Source organism: Poromitra crassiceps, assembly GCF_964638095.1.
Source record: "Poromitra crassiceps genome assembly, chromosome: 4".
Lineage (NCBI taxonomy): Eukaryota > Metazoa > Chordata > Actinopteri > Beryciformes > Melamphaidae > Poromitra > Poromitra crassiceps.
The window spans coordinates 49,514,195-49,530,866 of record NC_139626.1 but is presented as its reverse complement, the minus strand read 5'-3'; the positions used below and the strand labels follow the sequence as shown (position 1 = coordinate 49,530,866).

The 16,672-nt window shown below is 43.0% G+C and overlaps 1 protein-coding gene across 1 annotated transcript in view; it reads right to left on the bottom strand.

Moving 5' to 3' along the window:
• Nucleotides 1–16,672, bottom strand: part of LOC310775829 (voltage-dependent T-type calcium channel subunit alpha-1I-like) — a gene marked incomplete at its 3' end in the record, with an annotated part of 351,343 nt that overhangs the window by 31,292 nt on the left and 303,379 nt on the right. The window contains exons 30-32 of the mRNA XM_083635957.1: nucleotides 5,601–5,679; nucleotides 5,142–5,263; nucleotides 2,012–2,473 (exon numbers count right to left, since the gene is read on the bottom strand). Of these exons, the coding sequence (XP_083492083.1) occupies nucleotides 2,012–2,473; nucleotides 5,142–5,263; nucleotides 5,601–5,679 (663 nt within the window). The remainder of the gene's footprint in view (nucleotides 1–2,011; nucleotides 2,474–5,141; nucleotides 5,264–5,600; nucleotides 5,680–16,672) is intronic.

Here is a 16,672-nt window from a genome sequence, read left to right as displayed (position 1 = left end):
TGGGAACAGTTTGAACCCTATCTTATTTCCTGTCAGCTATTGCATTAGCAAACATTGCAACAGGAAGTAAACTAGGGGCAATTTTGAATGTTTATGTTGTCAAATTAAAAGCGTCTATAGTGGGGCACATTACAGAAAAATCATTCACTTGCGTAAAGAAGCGCCAAAATTGGCACAAATACTCCTTGTGGACTGTTATTTTGATAAAAGTCATTAGCCACGCAAAAATTAAGATTTTTTTCCAAGATGGCCGCCATTTCCAGCCTGAAAACACTATTTTGGCGGCATCTTTGGGTAGAATTGTCCAATATGAATGATCTTGCTATCAAACCATACATTTATGACCACAGAGAAGCCTGATTTATTCAATGGAAATTTCAAAACGGCTGCTGATTTAAAGATGGCTGCCATTTCAGCTATTTTTACCATAGAATTTCACTGTCCAGGGCGATTTTGATGATTCTGGTGTCAAATGACAGGTTTTTAACTATGGAAATTTCAAAATTATACATCAGAAATCATTTGTATATCTCCTTTTGCCATTTACTCTACACATCTTTTTAAAGTAATGTGAAAATATGCTTAAACAACAGTATTTTAACACAACTTTAGCAAAAGTTTTGTTATTGGTGTACTGCTATAGGCTCGGGGGAGGGGGGGTTGTTTACGACATAACCCCCCCCATTACTATATAACAACAACGAAACCCCCAGAAATGCGGAAGCCCGCAGCAGTTAACTAGCATGAGTTGTGCCAAACAAACGTTACAATTAATGCACAATTCATCTTTCAGTTTATCCACCGACAGAATATTTCACGTTTCATATCCAGGAGCTGTGTCTCATCATCACACTGTTGTTCTAAAGGTGAACTTATGTGTTGAAATGACTTGATGGAGTTTGGATGGTGCTCAGTTGGTGAGTGGAAGAAAGGAGGAGGAGGAGAGGAGGGTGAGAGCACAAAGACATTTATACTTTGCCACATTGTTAATTGCAATCAGACACAAAACGGGGTCAAATTGCGCTCGGCAGCAAAACGTTGCGGTGGTGTTTTGCACCGGCAGCATATCATTAGTTTTCTGTGAATCGGCCCTTGAGACGGAGAAAATAGCAGTTGCAAATGAGACGCAATTGATTTATGGTGCTATTAGCGACCTGCAATCCATTCTTTGTGAATTTGTCCCAGAATCTCCAAACAATGTCATTTCCAGTAAATGGTACGATCCTGTTCTTCCTCCTATGCAGGTCTGTTAGCGGAAACTGGCCTTTTCAGGCATCTCGCTGCCGTTATTTGGTGCAGATGCTGATGATGAATAATGCAAAAGACATCGTTTCTCGCCTGAACAAATGAACCGAAACTAAAGGAGGAATTAAACGCTCAAGAGTTCCAATAAACTGCACACAGTCAGTCAGTCAGTCAGACAGAAAATCAGTTAGCCGGTCCCTCGTTCATTGGTTCACCACCTCCCTGCTTACTCATTCGTTTGCTGCCTCAATCGCTTAGTCAGTCACTCGCCATCTAATCCTCTCCTCTCACTTTCTCCTTCTCCTTACCCTATGCTACTTCCTATATAGCCTACTTATATGTCCTTGAGATACTAGACTATATTTTCATTGAGATAACTCTCGTTATGATTTGGCGCTAGCATGCGCAAGCAAGCGCGTCGTCAAGAGAAGGCTTTCTGGGGTGAGTCATGCGTTCATTTATTCATTCGGTCAGGAACGGATAACGGATAGGATGTCATCAGTGATGTCATCATCAGTGGTGATGTCATCAGTGATGATGTCCATTGATACGTTAACTGAACAATAAACTCATCTGTAAAATGCTGAAAATGCAGTAGTAAACATGCAGTTCAACGCTGTTGAGCAAGTCTTCTCTGCATCATTACGTGGTCGACGTGGGGCTGTGAGAGCAAATTGTGATCATCTTAACTGCTCCTGCTAGTATTTCACCGTCCGGGCGGTTACCCATTGACTGTCTGTCAGGTCAGTAAGCCAAGTCCACTCACCTGAGCAGGAGAGTAGAGTCTGCATCCATGGTATCTGTGGTTCTCATGGCCCCCTCCTCCTCCTCCTCCTCCTCCTCCTCGCACCGGTGGCGTCAGCCCACCGCTCGACGCTCCGCTCGCACCCGCTGTAATCGCAGCGGCCACGCCGCCGCCGCCGCCACTGCCCGCCCCTCCGGCGCCGGGGGCGGCCGCGGCGATGGCTCCGATACCCCCCATGATGCAGCAGAGTCCGCCCCCCTGGGCCAGCTCCAGCTCGATCTCGGCGTCCATCTCCGCGTCCTCCTGCGCCTCCTTGTTGGAGTCGTCCAGGTGCTTCATGAGCACGGCCACCACCACGTTGATCAGGACGAACTGCGCCGTCAGCACGAAGGACACAAAGTACATGGGCGAGATGAACTGCAGCCCCGGGTGGCAGCCGTAGTCTGTGCCCGTGTGGCCTGGGGGACACTCCCTCAGCGTGTCCTGGGTGGGAGGGAGCGAGGGACAGCAGACAGAAATCGGACTAAGATTAAAGAGGACAAGAAACATTTGATCGTGTGACTCAGGTTCAATTGCATTTCACGTCAGACAAGACAGCACGCCGCTTTCAAGTCTGAAATGTACCTATAGATTTGCTCGAAAGATGAACAATATTTCACCTTTTCGCCAACCAGGGCGCTGCTAGATGACATCACTAGGTTGACTGTACAGTACTGTACAGTAGTAGAGTGGAGTGGAGGATTTTGAACGTTTTGATGAATCAAAACAACCACAAACCATGTCAGAAACACAACAGCATTATGCTGTGAGCCTGGTAGAATTCAAAATCCTTACTACCAACACTCTGTACTGTTCAGTACAGTCAACCCAGTGACGTCATCTAGCATGTTGTGCACCTTCCTAGCAAATCTAAGTAAATTTCAGACTTGAAAGCAATGTCCTGTCTTGTTTGTGGTGCAATCATGTAATCATTAATAACCAATACCTAACAGTACATCTTTTATTATTCTTATTTTGTATGTGTTGTATTTGATGCTTTTGTACTTGAATTGGATTATGTCCATGCATGTGTATCAGATTTACATTGTAACTCCGTTTTATTGCGTTTTTGATTGTCCTTGTATCATCTAGGGACGCAGGGACTGCCATGACATTTAGCTTCCTATCTAAGTCTGGGACAGTTTGTGACTGTCCATTGTCCCTGGCAAATAAATCAAATAAATGAAGAATAAAATAAATGCAAATGAACTAGAGTCATATGATCAAATGTTGCATGTCCTCTTTAAAGGCGCGCTAAGCAATTTTTCTGACCACCTAACGGCGACAGAAACACCAATTGAGAAAATAATTGATGTGGAAATCCATAGGGGTACCCGTTAACCGCGCACGGAATAGCAAACTGTGCGCTAAACCGGCGGTGGATTAGTACACGGATTTGACACCACAGCGGCCCACAGAGTTGCATATAAAATTTAATGAACATGCTTTTTTCTACCAGCGTGATTTATAGGGACTAAATGGGTTTCGTATTGTCACCAAAACACAAATGAGATCATAAATTAGACCTACTATGGTATAATTTATACTATGGTATAATATGGTATACTAATATGGTTCACATACATGCTCTACTGATCCCTAATGGCTGTGCCAAGCAGTGTGTAATGGCTCTGGCTCACTGTATAATAGGCCTAAAGGTCCCTCTCTGATATGATGTTATCAACGTAGATATTATAATTCTAATAAGGAGTCAATTGTAAGAAAGCCCTGCCCACTGATTGCTCCACATTATTTGATCACATTTTTGTTGTTGTACCAGGTAACCCCCTTGGGGGGCTCCACAGTTATCCTTATCGCACTAGATTTATAATAATAACGCTGCGTCATTCAGCACAGAAATGTGTTGTTCTTGCTACCGGACTAGTTTTATAGCGAAAAAGAGAAATAAATGGTGGCCCAATCAGTCAGGAACATTTCCGGCTCAGAATGTTTTTGTTGTTGTTGCTTGAAGCCCTGGAGAGTCAGTGAGTGTGACATTTCACTGATGTCATTTCTTCAACCCGTACAGTGTCATTGTCACACAGTACGGCTTGTTGAAAGCTTTCCAGGTGCTGAAATCTGCTCTCTTTCTTTCTCTCCACAACAGTCAGCTTTTCTTTTCTTTTTTTTCCCCTTTTCCATCCCCCCCTCCCGTTTTCTCCTCAAATGTACCTACTTGGCCAATTCCCCCTGCTGTCCCTGAGTTGTAGACTAGCATGCTTCCTCCGATACATGTAGAGTCGCCAGCCGCTTCTTTTCACCTGACAGCGAGGAGTTTCACCAGCAGGTTGTAGCGCGTGGGAGGATCCCGCTATTCCCACCCAGTCCCCCTCCCTCTGAACAGGTGCCCCGACGGAGCAGAGGCGGCACTATAGTGTGGCGATCAGGACCCATACCCATAATCCGGCTCCCCCCCCCCCGCAGACACGGCCAATTGTGCCTGTACGGACGCCCGACCAAGCCGGAGGTAACACGGGGGCTCGAACCTGCGACCCTTGTGTTGGTATACGCAAGGAATCTACCACTGCTGCACTACCCGGATGCCCGGTCAGTGAGCTTTTCCAAGAGCCCTCATTCTCCTACTGTTGGCCTTAGCCTTGCTAACGAGCTAAAGGGATGATAGTTGTTGAGGGGGCGGGACCAGTACTTCTTTACTTTCCCTGCTCAGACTTTAAATTCTGCTTCTGCAATTAATTGCATGAGAGAGAGAGAGAGAGAGGGGCGTCCAAATTGATTTCTGAACAAGGTGTTTTAGAGATGCAAGTACTCATGAATCATGACACACACACACACACACACACACACACACACACACACACACACACGTCATTTTGTTTTACCCCAGAGACCTCAATCTGTGAAAATGTTCTGTCGCTACTGTAGGCAATAACAGCAAGGAGAGTCTGATCAGACTCGTCATTTGTTTCTAGTGTTTTAACGTCTCGTAAATAGGGTATCCATGCAATTTGAGTTTTGACAGAGCCCCAGGTCTAAAACACCCAAGTTCAACCGAGTGTCAAAATGTGCAGCGATTGAGAGGTATGGAATAGGCAGAAAATCAAATTATCATATTGCGCTCCATCTCCCATGGTGCAGCGGGAAGTGTGTGTACCTTCATAATGCCGTTCCAGTTGTCACCAGTGGAGACCTGGAAGAGGGTGAGGAAGGCCATGCCAAAGTTCTCGAAGGTGGCGTGGCGGCTCATGCCCTCGCAGGGGTAGTCAGCGTTACACACTGAGGGGGGGGAGGGAGAGGGGAGGAGAGAATGAGAGAGTGTGGATGTGCTGCTGCCTGGACTGCATAGCTATCCAGTGAGACTGACCACCTGTGAGTGCTGTGGGACTGGGGCGGAGACCTGCACGAGCCACGGCCGCCCCACGCTGCTTGGTAACGGGTAACTTTATGTGCTTTCACATAATTGTATTGCTAAAATGCATTGGCGTCAACAACACAGTCTCCCAAAGACCAGAACAAGTCGCCAGTTTTTTCTCCAAACAGCTCCTCCAAACAGCCCCCAGAGCAGGTCGACTTACCCAGCTCTCCAAACAGCCCCCAGAGCAGGTCGACTTACCCAGCTCTCCAAACAGCTCCACCCCCAGAGCAGCGTAGATGAAGAACAGCAACATGAACAGCAGGCCGAGGTTCCCCACCTGCCACACACACACACACACACAGAGGATCAATCACATAATTTACACAGAGGTATTTACAGAGGTAGCCTAAATATATATAATGATACAAATGTCTACCTTTCCTCCTGAGTTCTTATTTCCTCTCATAGCTCTTTTATGATATAGTATTATAGGCTACTATACAGTACTGTGATACACTGTGACAGGGCATTGTGGCTTGAACCATTGTTCAAGTGTTCAGTGTAATATCTTTGATCTACTGTTGCAGACATTGTAAGTCACACAAAAAAATAATAAAAAAAATAAAAAATAAAACTGAAAGTTCATTTAGATGTCACCATATTCCACAGAGGGTTCAATATATGAGTTTGTTTTGAAGGCCACTATCAATAATATTTTTGTATTGAAGCTGACGCTATCCTTTGTAGATCATTTTGACAATATTCATGTCAACAATAAGCCCCCCCCCCCTCCTCTCCGTCAAAAAAAGGATTCAGTGTTTCCCACAGAATTTGTTTCTTTGCAGCCTCTTAAAGACACCAACACTCTCCATTAAAGTATATTTGCCTTCACCCACACATCATATTAATGTGATAATTTCTGTTCTGTTGGATGAAAAACTTGACTCGGAAATGGCAGTAACCAAATCACTCAAATTCTCAAAATACCTGCAAAACTTGTTTTCGACTTACTTTGGCTGATTGCCAACAATGTGTAGCAGCGACAGCGTTCTCCCAGACCACCACGCAAATGATAGCTAAACTCATTATTCATCATTGTCAATTGCATATATTCTACACATACTTTTTTATGGATCGCATTTTAGAATTAAATTCTCAACTTTTAATGAAACGTACTGCAAATTTCAGATTGATGTCCACGCAATTTTGAAATGGCCCACTGGGTTTTGAACGGGCTTTGCAGGTCTGAGGGCCATGAAACTTACCCGGGAGGCTGTAAACGTCTCATTTGAGAGAAAGGAAAAACGGCAAAACTGGAGTCCATCAAGTATTTAAGAAAGCACAACACACACTCCCTCAGATCAAGGGTAATCACAACGACACGGTGTGGGGAAACTGCCTAACAGGCGTGTAGCCATCCGTGCAGCGACTTGAAGGAACCCCCCCAGGGTGCATTAGCACAGCAGGCACTGAGCAGGACGCCATTAGCTAAGTCACCTCACAGTGTAGGCAATGTGGCAAGAGGGGATCCAATCCCACAGTCCTTCCTGAATACGCCACTGTGGAATTCCATTAGGTCATGAATCAAGTGATGTGTTGAAGCAGAGAGAGAGAGAGAGAGAGAGAGAGAGAGAGAGAGAGACACACACACACACACACACACACAGGGCAGAGAGTGGATTAGGAAACTAGAAGTGCACTCGGAGCGTGCATAACGCCACCAAGACCAATACAGTCTGCTATGATATGCAAATTCTGTGAGTCGGATCAGAACCCTGACACACCCACATCCCACCAGCCAATCCCCCTACCCACCCCGCGAATCCCGACTCTCTACGACCTTCCTATCCTTAGCTACAGCCGCTTTTCCCTAGCCCCGCCCCTTTCCTGAGCAGGCCCCCTCACACCACCCAGATACACCTAGCCCTCCCCCTACCCACCCCTCGAACCCAGACCCTCTACGACCTTCCCATCCCTAGCTATGACTAGTGTCCTCTAGTAAGAGAGTGGCCTCAGCGGAGGACCAAAATGCAAGACTCATTAGCCAATGAACAGCCAGGAATGGGTCTCACGCTACTTTTGCATGCTAAAATAAAGCCGATAATGTACAATTTGATTCATTTCAAGGGATGAAAAACCGTTTCAAAGTACAACACTGTCTATTTTGATGCAACTCGACAGTGCTGCTTTTTTTACTCAAGAGTTCCACTTTCTACTTCCTGGAAAAAAACTGGTCCATTGGAGTGAATGGAGATGTCGGAACTCTTCTATTATACGGCTCTGGCTATGACCCCTTTTCCCTGGCTCCGCCCCCTTTCCTGACCACGCCCCCTCCCACCACCCAGAAGATACACCTAGCCACTCCCCCTATCGAATGCCGACTCTCTATGACCTTCCTATCCTTACAGCCCCTTTTCCCTTTTCCCTACCCCCACCCCCTTCCTTGCCGCGCCCCGGATCGGATCAGCCCCAAAATGTAATCGTCTCTTCCTTGGCCCCTGCTACACCCTCCCACCAAGTTGAATGAAAATTGGCCCAGTAGTTTTTCCATAATCCTGCTAACAAACAAACAAACAAACAAACAGACACACAGACAAACGGCACCACAACCTGACCACGAATGCTGTATTATCCTGTAACAACATGTGTCCCTCCTGTACAGGTGTTTCTCTCAACATGGCCTACAGGAGACTTTACTCTTTGATCCACAGTAGATGTGCGGAGTCTCATACTAATAAAGAGATGGGGGGGGGGAGAGAGAGAGGGGGAGAGAGAGAGGGAGAGAGAGAGCGAGAGAGCGAGAGGGAGACATTACCGATTAGACAGGGAACTATAGAGACGTTTGCTCTCTCTGCCCCGAGATGTGCAAGTTTAGATTTCCTGCTGGAGATGAAGATGAAGGCTTTGCCGGAAGCAGTTAGCAGCGTGTAACTTAAGCCCATCCGGTGGCCATCCTTCTGATCCGTGGAGCAGAGAGAATGCGAGCGCACTGCGGGGATGAGGATGAGGATGAGACGAGTCGGCTGTGAAGACACTAACGAGGTGGATGGCATGGTAGCGTTACAGCTGGCAACCAGGCAACAGACGCCGGCGAGGAAAACAGCGAGCAGCGCAGACTCTGATATTTATAAATGTGGTCTCCATAGCGAGCAAACCTGTGTGACCCACGTGTTCTGCACACGTGTAGGTGTTTCCTAATGTGCACATGTACTTCTCTGTATTCAAAGCACCGCATGCTTGGCTCATAGTCACGTGTGTCATGTAGGGAGGCGAGGGGCATGTAGGGAGGGGAGGGGCATGTGGGCATGTCTTAAAATAGTGGGAAAATCTTGATGCAAAAAAAGAAAATACATCCAAACTCATATTCAAAGTGATATGAAAGGCCATTCCACCCACAAAAAAAACGCAGTGGAAGAAACACATTTCTCAGTAAGGACATTTGCAATGTTTGTTCTTTTTTTCTTTCACGTGCTCCTTTTGCAATATTCTTAGAATTCATGTCTTTTTAGGGACAGATGCATCTGCATCCAGAGACTTGCAAATGAGACCAACAGTAGGATACGCTTCAATTCCTAAACAACTAATATAACCAACCGACCAATGGGTCAGAGAGCCACAACGACCTGACAATAGAGACACTGCGGAGCATGTCATCATTCAGAAACCACTGCCCAAAAGAGGGGGGGAAACAAAAACTCTCCCCTCAATCCTGGCGTTCTCCTATGTCGCGTGTTGCACACAAAGATCATATATACGGAAGATGAACACTTACAGTACTTCCTTGACAGCTTGATCCACATTTTTCTTCTCGCCAATTCTCAATGGCTTCCTTGTTTTGCTCGAGGGCGCAAAACAACTTTAATTGGCGATTTTTTTTACATTTGTTGTCTGCGCAGCCCACCACACAACAGCTTTGAGCTATGTTTAATTCAAGGAAGATGACGCTGGTGTATGGGAGTGAATGGAGAGCTTTCCCCCGTGATGGGCGTGGCCTATTTCATGCAGTGTCTCTATGAAACAATATTCCTGCTTGTGGAAGACTGTTGAATGATCATGTATGAGAGAGGGGTGAACAGAAACATGAGGTGTGGAGGTTGATTTGAGGCACAGGTGAAGCGGGCGGTATTTCTTTGACTATAATTTCTCCTCAATGTGTTTGCGAATGCGCGTTTATGAATGTGTTATTGCATGTACTATAAGTGTGCATGAGTGCACGTTAGGGCTGCACGATATTGGAAAAAACTGACATTGCGATATTCCCCCGCCCATGCGATATATATTGCGATATGAAAAAATACAGATTTTCACCAGATTACCAGAATAGCTCTATTTGAAAGAAAATAATATTTCTAGAATGATTGGGATGATTTTGTAGAGGAGTCCATCTGATTTTGGAGGGGAAATTAGGTATTTAATGTTTCTCAACCACTGGGCTGTGACCTACTGGTAGGCCTCAGAGCGTCATCTATCAGGGTGCATACACATTTTGACCAATGGATTTCCATGACTTACATACATGAAAAAGTGAGTGAGTTATGACATTCTACTTTAAAATGTCACTAGCCTATACTTCACTTAGTGTAATGCAGCCTTTAAAACCAGGGAAAGACAACATGTATGCTGTATCACCATATTACCATCCAACATCTAAGACCATATAGTCTCATATCACAATATTGATATAAATTTGATATATTGCCCACCCCTAATATTGAGTGCCAGAATCTACCTCCCAATGATGCTATTTGCAGAAAAACATTAGATTTAATTGATTATAATCACTGCTTTTAACTTCTTTCGTTCTTCTAACATTTCAATAAATCAACAATGAAACACCGCTGCCACTTCACAGTTCACACACTTGGTCTGACCCCCCGGGAAACCCCCTCCAGAAACTACCAAGTGGTACACTCCGCATTTGGGGAGTTCCGGTTTTTGAGCGCACGAGGGCAGTACAGAGAGACGAGGATTCACATGCAGCCGACCGGTGACAAACAATTCATTCGTGAAAAGTAATAAATATACATTTAATTGCCCAGCTATGTCTATTGTCTTTTTATTTTCACTGACATGTTTTGTGTAAATGAGTCGCTATGTATGATTAACTCTACCGTAACGTTACTGCTATCATGTGATGCAACATCAGACTGAAGGGGAGAGACAGCCGCAGTGATAACACGGACAACTTCTCAGTAATCACTTTAGCCTTCGTGTCATAAGTTGCGGTCTTGCTTTTTGGTGTTTCAAGAGTAAATATCTCTACTACACGGACATGTTGGTACAGCAGCCAGCCTGCTGTATGCTAGTGCGCTGCAAGCTGTGGACAAGTCCGCCTCCGCAATCACATCGTTTACAGACAGGCTACTGTCAGCAACCCAACATAAGCAAAAACAATTCAATTGAGCTCTCTGTGCATGTCTGTTGTGTTGAAGCTAAGCAATAAATGAGTGAGTACAGTAGCGGGGCGTCTCTCTCCTTTGAGAGAGACTGCATTTCACTCAGTAGGCTACCCCTAAAGTGAGAGTTTATCAAGCAACATGACGAGTTAATTTGCTTTTGACATCGCACGTCCTGCGATGTGACTATCGCGCATGCGCACATTGCGATGACGATGTGTAAACGATATATCGTGCAGCCCTAGTGCACGTGCATGGTTTTTGTAAGGGCACGCACGCGCACGCGCACACACACACACACACACACGCGCGCGCACACACACACACACACACACACACACACACACACACGCACACGCACACACACTTTTTCTTCTTCTTCCCAAACAGCAGGGAAACAAAAGCTGCTCCCTGAGGGCTTGAGTCAGGGCATTGACAAACCACAGAAGAAGAATCAACCTGTGGGCTGAGCACAGCCTGACTCCATTAAACATGTCTGGAAAATAAAGTGCATGTTTGTTCAAGGAGAGTGGGCAGTCCATTATCACTGAGTCTGCTTTTTCACTATTTCTTCTCAGGACTGAATAACACCATGAAGCGGCTAACAGGCAAACCGAGGCAGAAGGGAGCCCTTAGTTTTGGATCTACCTAAACAGGCAAGTGTGGCAGGATTACATGATGAGATCCCAATTTTCATCCAATTTTAAATCAAATTCTGAAATGCAACAAAATCAAATGTGAATTAAATGTGTTCCCATGTGCTGTAGAATAAATCAACTTTCTGACCGGTGTAAAAAGGAATGGTTTGGCATTGGACAAGTTGCTGTTTCTTTGGTGTCAGCTTGCTGGCCATATTGACATGTAACACTAAAAGCCAAGGCGCTTGGCAGTATTGTGATGCAACATGGTCATGCAACCACAATGGGCACCTTACTAGTGGACAGATGCTTGACATTTCACAATGTCCAAACCCACTTGACAGCAATGTGTCAGACTGCTCCTCATTCATCCCTGCATTCTATTTTTGAACAGGCTACTCTAAGGCAAGCCGATTGTTTCTGATCCCTCCCATGTCTCACATGCCGAGTATGAGTTACTGCCCTCTGGGAGGAGGTTTAGAGTCCCACGCTGCAGATTAAACAGATTTAAAAATATATATTTCAGCCCGGTTTCAGTTACACTTTTAAATAGTGCCAGATAAACGGCTGTGCAATTATCGAATATCAATATCTAGACATGAAACTTAGCTGCGCAATTATCAATAGTATTAATCGGTATTAAGTAATGTAACTAGATTATGAAAGATTGCATTGCAGTGGGGTGATATAGTTCCTAAACTTGCCGAGTTGCCCGACTCGTTCTATTGTGTGATCTAATGTATATGTGTGATCTAATCTATAATATACTGTATGTGATCTAATGTATATGTGTGATTTAATGTATATTATCTAATGTAGGTCTTACTCGAAAAAGAGATCTTGGATCTCAAGTAATTTTCCTGGTAAAATAAAGGTGAATTAATATGTGTGATCTAATGTATATGTGTGATCTAATGTATATGTGTGATCTCATGTATATGTGTGATCTAATGTATATGTGTGATCTAATGTATATGTGTGATCTAATGTATATGTTTGATCTAATGTATATGTGGGATCTAATGTATATGTGTGATCTAATGTATATGTGTGATCTTATGTATATGTGTGATCTTATGTATATGTGTGATCTTATGTATATGTGTGATCTTACGTATATGTGTGATCTTATGTATATGTGTGATCTAATGTATATGTGGGATCTAATGTATATGTGTGATCTTATGTATATGTGTGATCTTATGTATATGTGTGATCTTATGTATATGTGTGATCTTATGTATATGTGTGATCTAATGTATATGTGTGATCTAATGTATATGTGTGATCTAATGTATATGTTTGATCTAATGTATATGTGGGATCTAATGTATATGTGTGATCTAATGTATATGTGTGATCTAATGTATATGTGTGATATAATGTATATGTGTGATATAATGTATATGCGTGATCTAATGTATGTGTGTGATCTAATGTATATGTGTGATCTTATGTACTGTATATGTGTGATCTAATGTATATGTGTGATCTAATGTATATGTGTGATCTAATGTATATGTGTGATCTAATGTATATGTGTGATCTAATGTATATGTGTGATCTAATGTATATGTGTGATCTAATGTATATGTGTGATATAATGTATATGTGTGAACTAATGTATATGCGTGATCTAATGTACCGGTATATGTGTGATCTAATGTATATGTGTGATCTAATATATATGTGTGATCTAATGTATATGTGTGATCTAATGTATATGTGTGATCTTATGCATATGTGTGATCTAATGTATATGTGTGATCTAATGTATATGTGTGATATAATGTATATGTGTGATCTAATGTATATGTGTGATCTAATGTATATCTGTGATCTAATGTATATCTGTGATCTAATGTATATGTGTGATCTAATGTATATCTGTGATCTTATGTATATGTGTGATCTAATGTATATGTGGGATCTAATGTATATGTGTGATCTAATGTATATGTGTGATATAATGTATATGTGTGATCTAATGTATATGTGTGATCTAATGTATATCTGTGATCTTATGTATATGTGTGATCTTATGTATATGTGTGATATAATGTATATGTGTGATCTTATGCATATGTGTGATCTAATGTATATGTGGGATCTAATGTATATGTGTGATCTAATGTATATGTGTGATATAATGTATATGTGTGATCTAATGTATATGTGTGATCTAATGTATATGTGTGATCTTATGTATATGTGTGATCTAATGTATATGTGTGATCTAATGTATATGTGTGATCTAATGTATATGTGTGATATAATGTATATGTGTGATCTAATGTATATGTGTGATCTAATGTATATCTGTGATCTTATGTATATGTGTGATCTTATGTATACGTGTGATATAATGTATATGTGTGATATAATGTATATGCGTGATCTAATGTATATGTGTGATATAATGTATATGTGTGATATAATGTATATGCGTGATCTAATGTATGTGTGTGATCTAATGTATATGTGTGATCTTATGTACTGTATATGTGTGATCTAATGTATATGTGTGAACTAATGTATATGCGTGATCTAATGTATATGTGTGATCTAATGTATATGCGTGTCTTGACGGTATGATCAGGCTTTGTTTTTATTATACTTTTTTCCTCTTCATTTGCACTCACTGTGATGCATCTGTTTTTATTAACATGTGTTTGTACGTGAATGTTTGTATGGCTGCAGTATGGGTGCAGTATGGCTGCAGTATGGGTGCAGTATGGCTGCAGTATGGGTGTAAGCCCAAGACAAAATGTCCCACCTGTGGGACAATAAAGTGAGTCTTGAATTATTTACCTAACAAACACATTTCTACCACTACTTGGCCTGTCTCATCATTATTCCTTTCTCAATAAAACCATGTTCTGCTTCAGGTCTAAGGTATTTAGGAGCGTGTATTGAATTGAGTATTTTCCTTCCCTTCTAATTCGATAGGCTACATCCTAACGATGTAATTGCATTGACAGTGGCAGATGGAGACGAAGCGAAACCCAGACAGACACAGAAACAAGTAAATTAAGCCTCAAAGACAAAAACAATTGGTCGCTACGTCTACTTATGTGCCAAATGTGTTTCCGTTATCTGTCACATCAATTCTCTATTGACAAAAACCGCCCACCTCGAGTGAGTGCAGCAATGTTTTCTCCTCCCTCTTCCCCCTCAATACTGACAAAATGAATTCTGCCATTTAAATCCACACGTCTCCATTTCGCTACATCTTGATTTGCATAAAAATAATGTCGATAGAAATGCGGCTATTGAGGCAGTAGGAAGGCAGAGAGTGAGATAAGAAAAGCGAGGGAGATGGAGAGAAAGGAGCCAGAGTTTTTAACGGTGGGCCTCCTATCAAATTCCATGACTTTGCACAACTGCGAGGGAGAACTTCCATGAGCTAAGAATGGGATTCCTCCACGGTTTGTTTACGTTTAGCTTTAGACGTCTAAACGGGTCAACGCTCTGCTTTACTGGTTACAGATGGACTGAGGACAAGTTCAGCTGAAAAACCAACTAATGCATCAATGTGACTGAAAGTACAGTCCTGTGTCTCGATAAAACCGCCTACGAGGAGGATTTTGCCGGTTGTGGCTTGAAAACGCAACTCCCCAAGTTGACCCGTCTTTCTTAGCTTTCCGAGCACAACAAGGCACGATTGAATACTCACGTTGGTGAGTATTAAAGGAGAAGATGAAGATGAAGAGTGACGTGGAGTTGGCTTGTTTTCTGTTGGACAGATTGGAGCCAGTTAGCTTCGCTATCAGCTGTTCTACTACAAAGAAGCTAGCTAAAGTTAGCTATATAGCAGCCAGCTCACGACACACTGACCAGAACTCCAGTTAGCCAGTATGAGGGTGTTCAGGACCGCTTTTAGATAGGCTACACGGATTCACCAGTGGTTTTGGTTGCCGGACACAGCCACCAAGCGGTACCTGCAGGATTCTGTTTCATAGTACGAACACGCACTGAGCATTTGTTTGTTTGTGATTTTATGCTATTTCAATCCATGTATGCATGTTCCTTTACCAGAAAGTACATTTGTAAAATGCCCTGTTATTCCCTGATTTATCCTCAGATCATTTTCCCTGACTGTGATACATGACATTCCAGAAATGCCAGGACCAGTGGGAACCCAGTGCAGACGAGAGCGTTTAACCAGCGAAAAGTCTTCTTGTACCAAGGGAGGGAAACTTTGGAGCTGCTCTTGGCTCAGGCACAGCAGAGGGAATAAGAAAGAGTGAAGTGAATGCCAGGAGGGTCTTGCTTCTCCCTGAATAAATCCCAGGAACATTATTGGGAAGTGATCAAGGTGCTGGAGCGTCGGGGGCAACATTAGTCATAACCCCACTTTCTGGAAGTCAGAACTCTGGGGGAGCTTCTCTCCACGTCGCTCGTTTATCATTCCACAACTGCTAATTAACTGCTGGGTGTCCTTGTGATAAGCAGAGGGAGGCTGGTGTGTGTGTGTGTGTGTGTGTGTGTGTGTGTGTGTGTGTGTGTGTGAGAGAGAGAGAGAGAGTCATAGTGAGGAAAACTGGTGTCTGTGTGCTGCTGGTAGTGCTGTCACGATACCAAGAGCCCTGCGATATTATACCAGCCAAAGTATCACGATACGGGTAGTATCACAATACATATTTTTTGTTTTGTTTTATGAATGTGCAATGATTTACCTATATGTAACCGAATGAACGTGAGTCCTCGTGAGTCCCGAGTGGTAGCGAGCAAGTTGGTTAAACTCACTCCCCCAGTATAAAGGCACGTTAATCAGCTCCGCCAAGGGAGCTCTCTTGGTGCAGTGGTTAGCGTGTCCCCCTTGCAAGCCGAAGGTCGACAGTTCGAATCCACCCATATACATGTGTATATATATATATATATATATATATATATACAGTATATACACATATATATACATGCAAATTTTTTGTAAACATCTATCTTTATTTTTTAAGATTTCAAAACATGGTTTCAAACATCACTGTACACCAGTGATGATGGCTGAGACAGCTGCTTTTCATAGCTGTCTCAGTCTCACCCATTGTGCGTAAATCCTTATGTGAGCTCTCGGCAATATCTGCGCACCATAGCTTTGCTTTTCATATGATCAATGTCTCAACACTGTGCATCAATCCTTTACATGTGCTCTTTTCATATCATCAATGTCTCAACACTGTGCATCAATCCTTTACATGTGCTCTTTTCATATCATCAATGTCTCAACACTGTGCATCAATCCTTTACATGTGCTCTCGGCAATAATCGGAACCATTTTGGCTCTTCATTTTGCTCA